The sequence below is a fragment of the Pecten maximus genome, chromosome 4 (genome assembly GCF_902652985.1).
Source record: "Pecten maximus chromosome 4, xPecMax1.1, whole genome shotgun sequence".
Lineage (NCBI taxonomy): Eukaryota > Metazoa > Mollusca > Bivalvia > Pectinida > Pectinidae > Pecten > Pecten maximus.
Window position 1 is genome coordinate 17,408,210 of NC_047018.1, and position 17,552 is coordinate 17,425,761.

General features: G+C 36.5%; 1 protein-coding gene across 1 annotated transcript in view; it reads right to left on the reverse strand.

Annotated features, from left to right (window-relative positions):
- The window catches only part of LOC117325389 (multiple PDZ domain protein-like), a 227,647-nt gene extending 210,459 nt beyond the window's left edge, over window positions 1–17,188 (reverse strand). Inside the window, 3 exon segments of the mRNA XM_033881561.1 lie at window positions 13,328–13,862; window positions 14,176–14,238; window positions 17,033–17,188. Coding sequence (XP_033737452.1) covers window positions 13,328–13,862; window positions 14,176–14,191 — 551 coding nt within the window. The 5' untranslated portion in view covers window positions 14,192–14,238; window positions 17,033–17,188.
- Window positions 17,189–17,552: the final 364 nt, after the last annotated feature.

The window sequence follows — 17,552 nt, forward strand, 5'->3', positions numbered from 1 at the left end:
TCTCAACCCTATTTACCAGTGGACACTAATACTCTCACCCCTATTTACCAGTGGACACTACCTCTTAACCCTATTTACCAGTGGATACTACCTCTCATCCCTATTTACCAGTGGATACTACCTCTCATCCCTATTTGCCAGTGGACACTACCTCTTTGACCAGGGATCACCATGGCTTCAGATTTTACTATGGAGGAACCTGCGGGGACATTTTCCCAGCGCGCCGCAAGACCATTATTAATTAATTAAAGGGAGATAATTTGTTTACATGAGTTATGTCCCTTTTCATTTTTAGGAAGATGATTTATTGAACAGTAGTTATATTTATATCCCCTTAAAAATTGTTTTGAGAAATAATGATAAACTATTTTAATCATGGTAATATGAATTTATTTATTCAATATGTAAGAAAAATAAATACAGCATTTACCAATCTCTGACTCATCCATATTTGTACACCCTTAAATTAATACATTGCTCATTCTTCATTCTCTTTACCAACTCAGACTTTCTCAAACTCATGGTCTCTCTCTATCTCTCTTTAAGATTACCAATTAAATGTTACTGATACACTTCCAAAGCTCAAGTTTCTTAAAATAATAAGCACTATGATATCACACTAAACACAATAACAATATGTAATGTCACAGCACTAATATAATATGATTTCACAATTGTCAGTCATTTTCACACACAAATTGTCCATTTTCTTACAGCCCAACTTCACACTTCATTGTCCTCAGGATCAAACAATGTGGTGATGGTGATATTTCTTTTTCTGATCTGTGTCCATAGGTCTGCTGTCCTGTTTACAAAACATAAACCTAATCACTGAAAATATTGAAAAAGAATTAATTTTAATTTTTGGTTTTATGATTAAACAAAGTCAGTATATAAGTCACTAATGTGAAATTTGGAAATAATACATTTTTTTATCAAATATCAACTATTAAGTTTGTTTACATTAAATATGTACAGGCCTATAAATCAGTCATATACAAACTAGCCAATAACATTTAAAAAAAATAATTTAAAAATTATATTTTTTATTATGACATGTAAGAGATTTATATTATACAAAATACATTTTAGTAACCATTTGACACCTAAATAACTTACCTTCATCTTCATGGTACTTTAGCCATAAATATTTCTTCATTCAGTCGGTAAAAATGACGATCTGTGTATTGACTTTGTCGGTGAACAGACCGGGCTAAGCCTTCTGTCGTTTCGGCGAATTCTCGAAAAATGATTCAATAGACTGCTGCTTTAGTTGTCGCTTCATGATTACAGATTGAAATTATAATCATCGGTCTTTTTGTTCTACAGTTCATGTTACTTTCGTTTTGCAAACTCCTCATTTCTTCACAAACGCAACATCCATGTCACGTGTGTTATAAAGTAATCGGGGTCATATATGCGTTTGACTTTAATTGTCGAAGCCATTGAAGCCTTTATTCGACACAGATCGACCGCTGTCAAAACACAAACATGCGGTTCGTGGCCTGATCAATTAAGCCATCAATTAATATTGGTATGATTGATATAATTACATCGGTTAATTTGTCGGGGTATTGGACGTCCAGGTCATTGAATAAAGTGTCAAAAGTCGCCCTGGCGTGTGAACAGGTAATTAACTGGCCTCAAGCTCTTACCTTTGCAGTCAGTAAAACACTACAAAGTCGGCGGTATCTGGGGCTCACCATGGGATTAACAGAGTTTTGAATACGAAGATCGGCGGGGCAGATTTTTTTTTACTATGGCGCTACATGATTTTACTATGGCGGGTAGACATTTTACTATGGCGCTGCTCCATAGTAAAACAGCCCGTGGTGATCACTATTTACCAGTGGATACTACCTCTCATCCCTATTTACCAGTGGACACTACCCTCTCACCCCTATTTACCAGTGGACACTACCTCTCACCCCTATTTACCAGTGGACACTACCCTCTCACACCTATTTACCAGTGGACACTACCCCCTCAATCCTATTTACCAGTGGACACTACCTCTCACCCCAATTTACCAGTGGACACTACCCTCTCACCCCTATTTACCAGTGGACACTACCTCTTAACCCTATTTACCAGTGGATACTACCCCCTCATCCCTATTTACTAGTGGACACTACCCTCTCACCCCTATTTACCAGTGGACACTACCTCTCACCCCTATTTACCAGTGGACACTACCCTCTCACACCTATTTACCAGTGAACACTACCCCCTCAATCCTATTTACCAGTGGACACTACCTCTCAGTCCTATTTACCAGTGGACACTACCTCTCACCCCTATCTACCAGTGGACACTACCTCTCAACCCTATTTACCAGTGGACACTACCTCTCACCCCTATTTACCAGTGGACACTACCCTCCCCCCCCCTATTTACCAGTGGACACTACCTCTCACCCCTATTTACCAGTTGACACTACCCTCTCACACCTATTTACTAGTGGACACTACCCCCTCAATCCTATTTACCAGTGGACACTACCTCTCACCCCTATTTACCAGTGGACACTACCTCTCACCCCTATTTACCAGTGGACACTACCCCCCTCAACCCTATTTACCAGTGGACACTACCCCCTCATCCCTATTTACCAGTGGACACTACCTCTCAACCCTATTTACCAGTGGACACTACCTCTCAACCCTATTTACCAGTGGACACTACCTCTCACCCCTATTTACCAGTGGACACTACCTCTCACCCCTATTTACCAGTGGACACTACCTCTCACCCCTATTTACCAGTGGACACTACCTCTCAACCCTATTTACCAGTGGACACTACCTCTTAACCCTATTTACCAGTGGATACTACCTCTCATCCCTATTTACCAGTGGACACTACCCTCTCACCCCTATTTACCAGTGGACACTACCTCTCACCCCTATTTACCAGTGGACACTACCTCTCACCCCTATTTACCAGTGGACACTACCTCTCACCCCTATTTACCAGTGGACACTACCTCTCAACCCTATTTACCAGTGGACACTACCTCTTAACCCTATTTACCAGTGGATACTACCCCCTCATCCCTATTTACTAGTGGACACTACCCTCTCACCCCTATTTACCAGTGGACACTACCTCTCACCCCTATTTACCAGTGGACACTACCCTCTCACACCTATTTACCAGTGAACACTACCCCCTCAATCCTATTTACCAGTGGACACTACCTCTCAGTCCTATTTACCAGTGGACACTACCTCTCACCCCTATCTACCAGTGGACACTACCTCTCAACCCTATTTACCAGTGGACACTACCTCTCACCCCTATTTACCAGTGGACACTACCCTCTCACCCCTATTTACCAGTGGACACTACCTCTCACCCCTATTTACCAGTTGACACTACCCTCTCACACCTATTTACCAGTGGACACTACCCCCTCAATCCTATTTACCAGTGGACACTACCTCTCACCCCTATTTACCAGTGGACACTACCTCTCACCCCTATTTACCAGTGGACACTACCCCCCTCAACCCTATTTACCAGTGGACACTACCCCCTCATCCCTATTTACCAGTGGACACTACCTCTCAACCCTATTTACCAGTGGACACTACCTCTCAACCCTATTTACCAGTGGACACTACCTCTCACCCCTATTTACCAGTGGACACTACCTCTCACCCCTATTTACCAGTGGACACTACCTCTCACCCCTATTTACCAGTGGACACTACCTCTCAACCCTATTTACCAGTGGACACTACCTCTTAACCCTATTTACCAGTGGATACTACCTCTCATCCCTATTTACCAGTGGACACTACCCTCTCACCCCTATTTACCAGTGGACACTACCTCTCACCCCTATTTACCAGTTGACACTACCCTCTCACACCTATTTACCAGTGGACACTACCCCCTCAATCCTATTTACCAGTGGACACTACCTCTCACCCCAATTTACCAGTGGACACTACCTCTCACCCCTATCTACCAGTGGACACTACCTCTCAACCCTATTTACCAGTGGACACTACCTCTCACCCCTATTTACCAGTGGACACTACCCTCTCACCCCTATTTACCAGTGGACACTACCTCTCACCCCTATTTACCAGTGGACACTACCCTCTCACACCTATTTACCAGTGGACACTACCCCCTCAATCCTATTTACCAGTGGACACTACCTCTCACCCCAATTTACCAGTGGACACTACCTCTCACCCCTATTCACCAGTGGACACTACCTCTCACCCCTATTTACCAGTGGACACTACCCTCTCACACCTATTTACCAGTGGACACTACCTCTCACCCCTATTTACCAGTGGACACTACCTCTCACCCCTATTTACCAGTGGACACTACCTCTCACCCCTATTTACCAGTGGACACTACCCTCTCACACCTATTTACCAGTGGACACTACCTCTCCCCCCTATTTACCAGTGGACACTACCTCTCACCCCTATTTACCAGTGGACACTACCCCCTCACCCCTATTTACCATTGGACACTACCTCCTCAACCCTATTTACCAGTAAACACTATCTATCTCTCGCCTCTATCAATGGACACTTCCACCTCGACAGCTCCCTATATAGCTAGTTTCACCAGGGAAACTATGCTACACCTTAAGGTACAGCACCCCATTTTCACCTGAATGACAGACAGACATGATATACCTCCCCTCTAAACCACCGGAGAAACAGACAGACATATTGTACTTCCCCATTTCCACTGGACTGTCAGACAGGACTTAATACAACTCCTAAGTTCCAGTGGACTGTCACAGACAGACATAGTACACCTTAGTTCAACCATAGAGACAGACACAGTACAGCTTCCCATTTAAACAGGACTAACAGACAGATATGATATACCTCCCCAGTAAACTGCTGGACAAACAGACAGACATGTTGCACTTCCCCAGTTCTATTAGACTGATAGACTGACATACATCTCCCTATTTTCCCTGACTGACATACAGGCATTGTATACCTCTCCAGTTTCACTGGACTGGCAGTGAAACATGGTACAGATCCCAAGTTTCGCCTCCAGCAATTCAATTATCTTACTAGACTTTATGTTTGCCTCTAACACTTTTAATTAGTACACAACACCAATTTAAGGACTTACATGATCATTATTAATGCAGGTCTTCATATAAGTTGCATGGCTTTACCCCCTACAGGTTGGGCTGTACTTCCAATGAAAATTCAATATCCACATTAAGTTTTTACACGCACAGCAATCACGAATCCCACGAGAGTGATATCATTGCTTTAAAGATGAAATTTGTAGAATTGTCTCATCTAACAAACTGATGCTAAGTCTATAAAGCACCAACTTCATGCTCCTGTTACACATACACGACCACTTGTTGCACGCATCTTATGAACATTTCCTTCCTACTTTTACGTTTAGTATGAAAATTTTAATATGTATTGAGCACTTCCTTCATAATGCTAGACTTGTTTTTACACATCTATAGAGTATCGCTAACGAGAAATCTTCAAAGACTGGATTGTGCATTGAGCCTTTTGACAAGAATTGTGTAAGCCAATTGCAGGTAGCCAAGCATTACTAGTCTATACTACTTGAGTACAACAGGTAGCCCCAGGTAAAGGTTGCCTTCCAGCCAATAGTTCTGTTGTTCAGACGAACACTCCTCTATTATCTCTCAATATTTTATACAATTGATGATCAAAAGTGTTTATATTTCCTCCATAAAACTTTGATTATTCACTGTTGTATATAGCTGTGTATATATATTTTGACATATAGCCATCAAAGTATAATCGTCAAGTTAGTATGATTGTATACCAGTGAAATGATGATGTACACATGATAAAGGGTCACAGGATGTGCAATACAACTTATAATTAAGTCAACAATAATTCTCCTGGGTTTTTAAACCTGCTGTCTTTGCAAGATAGATTTTAATTTTCTGAAGCATTCCACAAAACACTGAAGAAGGATAATGGTAAAATAAACCTGGTGTTATCTTCTGATCCAAGTTGTTTTAGTTGGAACAGCAGACTGTTCTCTGTGTTGCCTTTAATTGTATAGAGGTTTCATCTGATGATGAAAAAGACTAGCTGACTGAGAAGTGGGTCACGATAATACTGATTAATCAACACTTCAATATCCGATATCTGCTATGTTGGGAAACTCTCCAATGTCATGGTTTTTTTGTAGATGATACCAATATGGTCTTATCCACGCCAGTGCTAATTTGAACAAGGTCTATCTAGTTGGTCCCTCTGTGTATTAAACTTGTCCGCATTCTTGGCACTCGTTGATTCCCATTAAAATAGAACCTTTATTATTTATTCTCCAAGTGTTGAATCCAATGCATTAAATAGTACATACAGAAATGGCTAATTGCCTTTTCTTCTCATTATACTTTCAAAAGATAAAAAAAATAACTTATTAATTCAGCTGGGTTTTTTTGCTGATCATCTAAATCTGTAACAGACCCAGTCATATCAAGAATGTTCTCCCTTGACCATGTAATCCCTGCAAGAGATATCTGATTCATGCAACACACTTTGATGGGATATATCGTGGAATGGTCACTCAGTCATTCAGATTAACACCAGGTAGTCCCTCTTGTCACCTGAATCTAGCAAAACAAGAGGTAATTATCTTTGTTACATGACCATATATAATATCGTCATGACTGTCACCTTGTCAGCCACCAGAAAGTGTTACTCATCAACATGTTTACTGCTGGAGCATTCCTGCACTCATCATTAGCCACGACAGAGGCTTATAATTACGATACCTGTAGCTATAATCGTAGAAAGTCATTACTCCGGTGAATTTTTCTGATTGCAGTTGTCAATAGAACATCATCTGGATTTTCGAGTAGATATCATCATGGTTTACACAAATGTTGGTACTGTTATGGTTCGTGCCATTTGCTGCAAACAACGTTTTGGAATTCTTGTAGTTAGTATCATGACATTACCTCCACAATAACAGGTCAGTCCAATAGAAGTATTCACATTATTTCTGACACAACCGAAATTTAATTTCTCTTCCAGAAAATTTAACCGCATTACATCCTTTTGTGAAAATACCCAACAGTTATAACTCCTATTTTGGATAAGTACAAACTTTGAACTTGATATTAAAACATCAATCTCTCCTTCATAATAGCCAGGTCATGCTCCTTAGGGAGAAACTTCTATCTGACAGGTTGTATTGACTGGTTAGACAGTTGTAGTGCCACACTCATCTTCTCCCTCCTAGCTCTACAGTGTCACAACTGTCAATGTAGTCACTCAAGGTGCCAAACTCTGGCTCTAAACATGTGGATAGCAGCGTCCAGGAACAGATACTCCGGACTAAAGTCCCTAGGCTGTGTTCTACAGCCTCAATATATATTCTACACCCCCACACAGTTGAAAATAATGCACACTGTTGATGACTGTGAGGAGACTGCTGGGTCATACGGTGATGCAGGCGTTGATTCTGGACCCAAAACCTTGCTGCAATGGCAGTTGTTGATTCAGAGGCTGGTGATTCGGTGAACCCTCAGGGATGACTACGATTCTGAGACCCAGAGAGATTGCCAAGCCAGTGTAGCACGTGTGCCAGTGTGTACGTATGTGTGCTCGACACTGACACACAAGGCTTCTGCTCTATAAGGCAGTATTTCTCCCAGATCAATACAGTACAATAGCCTGTGTATATATCTTTCTATTACAGATCTATCAAGGCAGACTGTCCAATATCACAGTCTAGCACTGGTGTATATCTGTGATACCAGATGGCTCAAATCCGCTGCCTTCTAAACAATAATTATTGGCTTTTCTTGCATAATTTTATTTAACAAATTAAACATGGCTTCATTTGCCAAGCTCTACCAAAACCCATGTACATGTAGTTTTATAGAACACTCAATAATTCATACCAAACAAGCTCTAGCTTGTTGGAGAGTAGGAGAGTGGCGTAATGGGAGCATTTCAACACACAGCCATATAGCGACACACTTTCTGTAATCATGGCTCTTAAATGAGGATAGAATCTATTGATCTGAATACCACAACCACCTGTCAAAATACAGACAATACTGATGCATGGTAAAGGGGAGGTAACTAGCATACAAACTGATATTGATTTTTATTGTTTAAACATAACACTATCGACCTGGAAAGTCATGGGTCAGATTCCTGGTTGAAAAAAGATTGAAGAGCCAAAGCCCCAGAAGGTGCTGTGCATGAGGGATTGAAATAAAGGACAAAGGCAAATAGTATATAAATATGCAGGAAAATGTCAAGAATTCCAAGAAATAGGAAGACAACTATTCTATGTCTTATAAGTAATGCAGTATTCCTGGATGGTTAATGTCCATGTTATTGTCAGCTGTAACTTGGAAAAGTCTATGGTTGTGTTAACACTCTGCTGATTGATCTACTTTTAAAGCACATTTTAATGATATAACCCTGTACATGTGGCCTGGTGTGATTAACAGGGTTAACTAATTACAGACTTCCATCAATGTCAGGTGAACTTCATCAGTATTTATGAAAATTGTATCAATGTCAGGTGAACTTCATCAGTATTTATGAAAACTGTATCAATGTCAGGTGAACTTCATCATTATTTATGAAAACTGTATCAATGTCAGGTGAACTTCATCATTATTTATGAAAACTGTATCAATGTCATGAGAACTTCATCATTCTTTATGAAAACTGTATCAATGTCAGGTGAACTTCATCAATATTTATGAAAACTGTATCAATGTCAGGTGAACTTCATCATTATTTATGAAAACTGTATCAATTAGTGTTTAATTCTTAGTGTGTCATCATATTTCATGATGGACACATCTTGATTATTTCCCTACACCATTCCCATAAATTACTCTCCTACATATTTTTGTTCATTTGTTTTAAAGTCATTTGTTCAGACCAGCTTACTGCATTTTTTCTGCATATTAACCGTTAGTTTATTTGGATCATTAACATCATGCATGATTAGATACATGATCTCTGATAACTTTAATCTATAATGAATATTAATGATGTGTGAATACTGATGCATTACAAAACAAAAATAGAATTTTACAAAATCTCTATACATAATTCTAAAAATTCACCTAAAATATATAGATTTTTTCCCAAAACATTACTCTTTCTGAAAAGTGAGAAAAAACACATCTGACATATAGAATTAATTTCAATCTGACTATAAACTAATTTGAAAGTAAACTGGAGAAGCAATAAATATTTTATATCAATTTCTGAAAAAAAGTTTAACTTAAAAATACAACAACAAAATAAAAATCCTACATATTACAATGTAGCTAAATTTCAGGTTTGGTTGAATGTATTATCACTGACACCATCGATATCAAGGCTGCTGTCACTAATGGAATCAGAACCTTCTTGTATTGAATAGAAAAATCTACTCTTTTAATTGTTTCTTTAATAATATCAGTATCAATTTCTTGGAAAAAATGAGATGTAATAGACTCCATCATTGTACTTTACCATTGGGTATAGAATTAGGAATCTGGGAACATTAAACAAAAGCTTTGACCCTAATTCTGTACCCTGTGGTATTACTATAATCGACTATTATCTTCTCGGTTTGTGTAATGTGATACTGTCGCTGTACTCCTATTTCACTTAATCAAATAAGTACATTTCATATTTCCTATCAATTCCTACAATGATCATCCACAGATAGAGCAATGTGGTATGATTTGATTAAAGGTCGATTCGGCGTAACAAGTACCTGCCATCCCATTAATAACTTGATAACAAACTCTCCCTATCGTGCATTGATATCCAATAATTTCATCCATAATTTTGACAGAATTGTTGAAACATCATGGAACGATAATAAAACTATCACCCGGCTCTTATGGGGATTCATTGTATATAAATTGAAGAGTTTTATAAATACTTTTGATGACATTATGACATACAGCTGTATAAGATGAAATTTTTATTCATACTTTCTTTCATGGTTTAATTTTTTTGGTGCTTTCAAATTATTTTGTGTGTACAAACTTTCCTGGATAGCCCTTGAAACAATGATATAACAACAATTTAGATATAATATTAATTGTATTTATATTCGTGGTTCCATAGCAACCATGAAAACAACGAAAGTTTATACAAAATTAAAATGTTATATATGGCAAAAGCAGACACCCTTATATAGGGACACCTGTTCATAATGGACAGTGCCAGAAAACCCCACTAATAATCTTTGTCGAAGTTGTAATTGGCTGAACTGGAAAACAGTAAACCCAGATTTATGTACCCATTTTTTTTTTTTAAATTAAACATGCATGTAAAGGAAATCTTCACATGGATTTCAGGAAATATATCTCAAAATTTTAAATGCTAAAGCGTTGTAATATTAGAGGAAAATCACTTTCATTTATATAGTATTAATATTGTAATAGAAGCAAAGATATTTATTTTTAAAGTATCAATATGTTCTCTTATTTTATTAGTACATAATGAAATTTACCTATACTTTTTATTATGTCTAGTATTCTTCTGGGTTTTGTCCTGCTATAGTTTGATATCGTGAGGAATCATTTTGAAATAGTAATGCTTTTAACTATCAAAACTATAAACAATACATAAGATGAAAATTGATCAATCATTTATCTTTAATGGCTTGTTTTTGATTCATTAGTATTTATATAATTATATAATAAATCATGAGATATGTAGTGTACTAGTAATTAAACATTATTCATGATTGGTTCTTTGTTTATAAATGATATAACTTATTCAACCTCTATATAAGGACACCTCTCTATAAAGGACATTTTTGCCTTGTCCCTTGGGTGTCCTTTATACTCAGGTGTAACATTACTTTAGGTGTATAGCTTTCATGTGATGTATAAAAATGTTCCCTAGAAATTGTTGGTTGATTACCATATGTTCACAAAGGTTTATGACTATGAGACAAAACTGACAAAAAAACAAGTTCCTTTGAATGTTGTAATATATAAGATGTGGCCTCTTAATTTCCTGATTGCATGTTGTAGTTGTCTGTTCATATCTAACAACAGTAAATCACGAGGAATCTCAATGTCTGTCCATATCTAACAACAGTAAATCACGAGGAATCTCAATGTCTGTCCATATCTAACAACAGTAAATCACGAGGAATCTCAATTGGTTCAGTACATTATGATCCAGAAACGGTCCAAAAATTTACTCAGAAGTGAACCGAATGATCATGAACCAGCAGCAGGTACGGAACCATAATGAATCTTGTCCTACAAATATAGCTCTGAAGTGGAACTCTCACCAATTCCATGTTAGGGCTTTAGGCCTGGCTAGCAAAACACTTTCAATGAATATCAATGAGTATTGGCAGACATGTACACATGCAGCTAGCAATAAACGAGGAAATTAAAACACTGCTGTGATTTTGCTCTGGGACAGACATCTTTAACAAATATTAGGATTTACTTCAAAGGAAAGCAGGAAAATTATGTTTAATTGAATCATGCATACATAGTATTACAAAATAATTATAAAGTTCAGTTGTACATGTTTACACCAAGAAAATTTATAGCATAGTCAAATACTACAAATATTTGTTACTATACAAGTAATTAATTATCAATCAATATGCTGGTGTCTGGTTATCAATGACACCGATCGATGTCAGTGAAAATGCTAACAAATGTTGTTTCTTTTTTTCTTTATTTTCTTCCATTAAACCTCAGCCCTGTTTTGAGTCAAAATCCTATGTGTTGGTCACATATGGGATTAATACTGTATCTATCTTCAAATAAGTTCCGTCCACAAATACCTATTTTCTTCCTTTTAAGCTAAAGCAGTTTACATTAAATAAGCCCTACCTAAACTTCAATACAAACCTTTTACACAAGTCTGGGATGTCAAATATTTTAGGATAAGTATGTATACAATATTACCATCCCCAGTACAATCTAGAATCCACTCAACAGTTTAATTTTAACTCCAACCATCACACATGCAATATATATTGCATGATCAGTATATGTATGTGTTTTATTACCATGTAAACTTAGGCCTATAAATCAAAGTCAATGGTCAGCTTTACAGAATAGGGTATAATTAAATTTTGTTTTTGTCAACCAGAATAGAAAACTTTCAAAAAATAAACAGCCAATGGTTTAACTAATAATATCCTCAGGATAAATATTTAAGATGAACAATAACTACACAATCTCAATGTTTTGTACAACATGTACAGATACCAAACCCAGATGACAGGATATTATTCATAGCTGTTTATAGGTGGTACAGGAAATTAAGTACTAAATGAAACAAGCCTAATGATCTATTCCTAGCCGAAACCTCATCATGTAACCAGTTTTGACGGTTTATATCTCAGGACTGTTAGATAACTTCAGGGTTATTCAGGGTACACTTTAAATATTAACATTAGAATCATTCATATTAAGGAATATGTGGAGATAATCCAAAGAAAATAAAAATCAAATGGCTTCATTACCGATCGTAATGTATATTGATCAAACAAAATAAGATATTTTTCTAAAAATGTTATTGTAACATATGTATACCCCACCACTGTAAATAACAGTTCATATTAAGTAATTCTGTTCTGGGACCAAAACGGCCAGTCATTGTGGTTGTATATCAGTATCATATCAAAATGATTTGGACAGTTATAAACAGTCATTAATGACAGTGGTTGTTACGTAAAAGTGGTGTTAGAGCAGGTTTGACTAATCACTGTACCAGCTATATAAATATATTTGCTGTTTACTTTCAATCAACACTGTGAATAAAGGTGTTTTTTTTTTATGTAGGATGAATGAAGTATAATTTAAAATAAAATATGCTGAAATAATTTTTGGTAAAGTATATATATTAACAATGGGTGATAAAATACTGTTAATGATGTACAATGTATGACGTTGTAATTAGTTCCACTCCTACAATAAATGCCACGCCCTCATTATTTGAAAGGATTTTCTGTAATTAAGTTAACCACAAGCTCCTAAAGTCCAGCTCAATATAATTTATAAAAATTATTCATTCTTCAGAATCTTCTACTGTCGCATAGATATGACTTAGCTTATAATCTCCCCTATACTAATCAACTACATAATACTCAATGTGTATGTGGCCACTAGTTTTTCATTCTACAGAAAAGAAATCACAAGCATGCACCCTCAATAAGGAAGCAGTGTAAATGTGTGAAGCAAACTACTATTTGGGAGTTTTCATTTTTATTTCAATGTCAGATGACATATTCCACTATATATTGTGACATACTCTTTTTTCAAGTTGATTGTGACAGTCTTACCAGAAATATAAATCAACATTGCACTTACCTTGCAGCGATGCCGACAGGCTGAATCTCCTGGACATATATCCCCATATCCACCTGGTTTTCCATTCTCTTGGGGCCCACAACACTAAAGCCAAGGCTGCTGTTCTCTGGTTTGAAAAGTTTTATTATTTCTATCTGCCGGCCTTGAGAAGCCCGCTCCAGGGCCCTCTGGAATTCGAAGTTGTATGCTGGGGTCACAATAGGGTTCTCAACTCCAGTGTAGTTAAGGGTCGAGGCATCTGCTGTACTCTCACTGAAAGGCTGGTCGTGGTGGTTACTGCTGTTGATGCTATCGGGAGGCATGTTCAGGATTAGCTCCCCTGACAATGAAATCTCGAATGTCTCGTCATTTACAGGATATGTATTAGCAACCTGTTTAAGTTCTGTAAGTGACTCCTGCAGTGTAAGAAGCTGTCGGAACAATGGACTGTCCAGCATAGCCATAATAGATGTGATGTCATCATCTTGAGAGTGGTCTCCTTGCTCCCAAAGACGAGCCTGTAGGTGTTCCAGATACCCGGACGCTTGTTCACTGTCTGTAATACCAAAATACAAACACGGTCAAATTAATATTAGTATTCCGCCATAATTTCATTCCAAATGTCAATGTTACTTTACCTATTTTGTATGATACAAAATTCAAAGTTTACATGAATCACATCAGCAGTATCTTCCTTGATCTTCTATTTGAGAAATTTTGAAAATACCTTGTAGAATTGCAGATAGCAAGTTTTTTTTCAGACTCCCAAGTACTGATAGGTAGGGCATTATATATAATATTGTCTCTATACATAATTTTTTGTCTTTTTTTTAATGTAGTTTCAGAGCAAACAAACATTATCCACTTACCTGATACAAGCGACATATTTTTGCATTACTTTCCAAGGAAGGTGTTGGGTTAATCACACTGACCTACAAAATAGCAACATCAAAAATAACAGGATATGTAATAAGGTAGCACACTACAGTAGGACAGCCTGGCCATGGGCTATTTTTTTGTTAAGCAAATAATTCCTGAATTAGGATATGCATAAAAAATGAAAAAATAATTTTTTTCACATTTGTTAAAACTAAAATAAATAAATTGGTTCCGGATTTTAAATTTCCGGATTTTCCGGAAGTGTGTTTACACAGGAAATTTTAGGAAGTTTTGCCTACAGCAAAAAATGGAAGCTCATAGTAAAGGTAAGATGGCGGGAAAACTAATAATTAATGTACAACATATGTCAAAACAATATTAATTCCGTCTTTGGGGTAGAGATATTTAATTTTGAATAGGTTTAAGAAAATAAATTGTGTTGAGAATTGTCATTTTGGGTCAAATATCAAAATATTTTGTAATTTTTAAGCAATTTTAAGTCGTTACCATGGTATTCACAGCCCTCAAAAACACAGAAAAAATAAGTTTACTTATCCTTCAGAGCTGTGTTAAAATTGCAAATTTTGTACAGATTAAAAATGTATATACTTTATTAGAAGTAATATGTAGGGTTAACTGGCAATGTTTACATATCTAAAACATGTGCCATATTTTTCAGAATCGGGCATTTTTACTGTACACTGCTACCTTATAAGGGTTGAAAAATGTTATTTTTTTGAAAACGTGCTTATTCATGCTTGATTAAGCTTCATTTCATTCATTTTTACTCAAAAATACATAAAAAAAACAATTTAAAACTTGTTGAACATCTAGCTTGTCATATTAGATGAATCAAGGGAGATAACTCGCTAATCTGTCCATTTTAAGGGTGGGTTGATTAAGCATAATGTAAATGAATCAGTGTTAATTGAAAAAATTATTTTATGTTTTATAACGAACCCAAAAAACTGAAAAGATACCAAAATGGACCTTGACCTTTTGGCCTAATGACCTTGAACTTTGACCTAAGTATGTATTTTTGTGAAAAGAACATCTTGACCTTCATGTAAATCGGTTAATGAATGCTGAATTAAAGTGAACAGACAGGAATTCAATTTGTGAATGGCCAGACGGATGGCAGAACAGACAGAGTGATGGGCACCTGTATCTCTGATACGCATGTAATATTCAATTTGTCTCAATTCCGTGAGATTAAAAGACCCAGGGTTTTTTTCACTAGTTTGGGATGTGGTGTCTTAAATTTGTCACTCTTATTTTGTGAAGAAAATTGGTGAATTGGGACAGATTTTTCCAAAAGTAAACTACAAATTTTGTGAGTTTGGCTTTGAAATAATTTCAGTTGAGAATAGGGCATATTAACAGTCCTAAATCCCCAAGACAAAAACTTTCAAAAGAATGCAATTTAATGCTTATAAATAGTGAAATTGCTCACTTTTATCCTTATTAGCATCCAGGAAGGGTCAGCCCCACCATTTGTACAAATCTCCACTACCTTTAGGGATGCTTCCAGTCAAATTTAGAGAAAATGATGTCATTTATAGCAATATAGCCAAATTGCATTGCCCCCTACAGGCCCTGTCCCCTAATTATATCAATTCAATTCAATTCATTTATTGACTTTAGGTCTATGACCCATCAGTACATAAATTAATATACATGTATTTATATATGTATATATATATATATGAATACAACATGTATTATAATAAAATTACAAAACGTAATTGACTTATTATAATTAAATACGGAAACCGATTTACCGACATATGAACTATATTATGAGGAATATTAATCAACCATATTGTCTACTGGCAACATCAGCAAAAAAATACATTGTAACCACTTAATCTTACAAGGGCTGCGCCCAATCACAGAATTGATACTAATTATAATACACTGTTACAGAATAAGGATTCTAGGAGAACTTTTATAACAGTCAGTCAGAGAGACATGGAAAAAAAGTATCAGATAATACCATTTGGTAAACACGACAGACGGACACCTGGAGGTTCAACAATGTATAAGCACACTATTATGCAATAACGTGTTACATCAAAACTCAACACCTACACAAACCGAGTATATTTACACAATTCTGCAACTAAAAGCTTCTTTGATAAATCTTCCTAGCAAATTCAATTCTTTAAGACTATTTGTGTTCAGTAATTCTATTACTTTGAAGACTGAAGGTTTTTTCCAAAAATATTTCTTTATATATTTCTGGGGTATACGTAAGCCCCATCATTTGTACAAGTTTCAAATTAGTTTAAATTTCAATCTGTGGGAAGAAATTGTTGACATACAGATGACAGAACAGACGTACGAATGCCACGGTATAGCATATGCTCACCTTGGTCCTTCCAACCAGGTGAGCTAAAAAAAAACACAACAATCTTCACAGCAGCTGATCATGATGTAAACAAGACCTACATTACTCACGTCTAAAGGGAAACAACTCTTCGTTTACAGATCTGTCACAATATAATTGTCAGTGATTATTGTTTACATGCAAACTTGTATCGTAAAATAATAGTTAAGTAGAATCAAATAATGTATGGTCATTATAAAATATCAAATAGTATAAATAAGGGTGTAATCACCTGTTGGGGCCCCGCCCACGGCGACACCTGAGGAACTCACCTTCTCATGGAATGTGTGGTATTTTACAGGTTGTCAATTTCTTTCAACGCCATTTTACTTGAGGAACGACATTATGATGATTAAAATGACAAGACAATTATTTGATAAGGAAAAAAAGCACTAATCGGTCAAATTTGTCCATAATATAAGATGGCTGGACGAGCCCTGACCCCTGGGGCAGCTTACCTTGGTCAGTTCAATTTCCGTCGTTTCTTTATCTTCGTGCCTTTGGAAGGAAGATATTGCTGCTAATCTGATTAATACGATTATCAATGTTCACCTTTTACTCGCGAATCATAATCATATTTGACCAATGGGTTACAGGTTCTTCCTACAGAGCGAATACGAACACAACTGGTTAGCAATCAAATTGCAAGTTATCTCAATATTGTTCTTCCGGTGTCGTTATCGGTTATTCTTGCCTTGTATTACTGCTTGGCAGATCGTTAATTTGCATTTCACGGTTTGTTTTTAACTACATTGTGCATTCACGGCAACAATGTATTTGACTTTATCGTCTTTCGGTTAATGTTTTGAAAACTTAAGCTAATTAAGAATTAATTTCCTGTACGTTCACCGATAAAATGAGAATACTATTTACCGCAAAGGACAGCAATGTGAAACAAATGCTAACAAGGGCTTTGCCTTATCCTTCCTTATCACATCCCCATCTACGCCAGTTTCTCATATATCAGAATAGGATTGT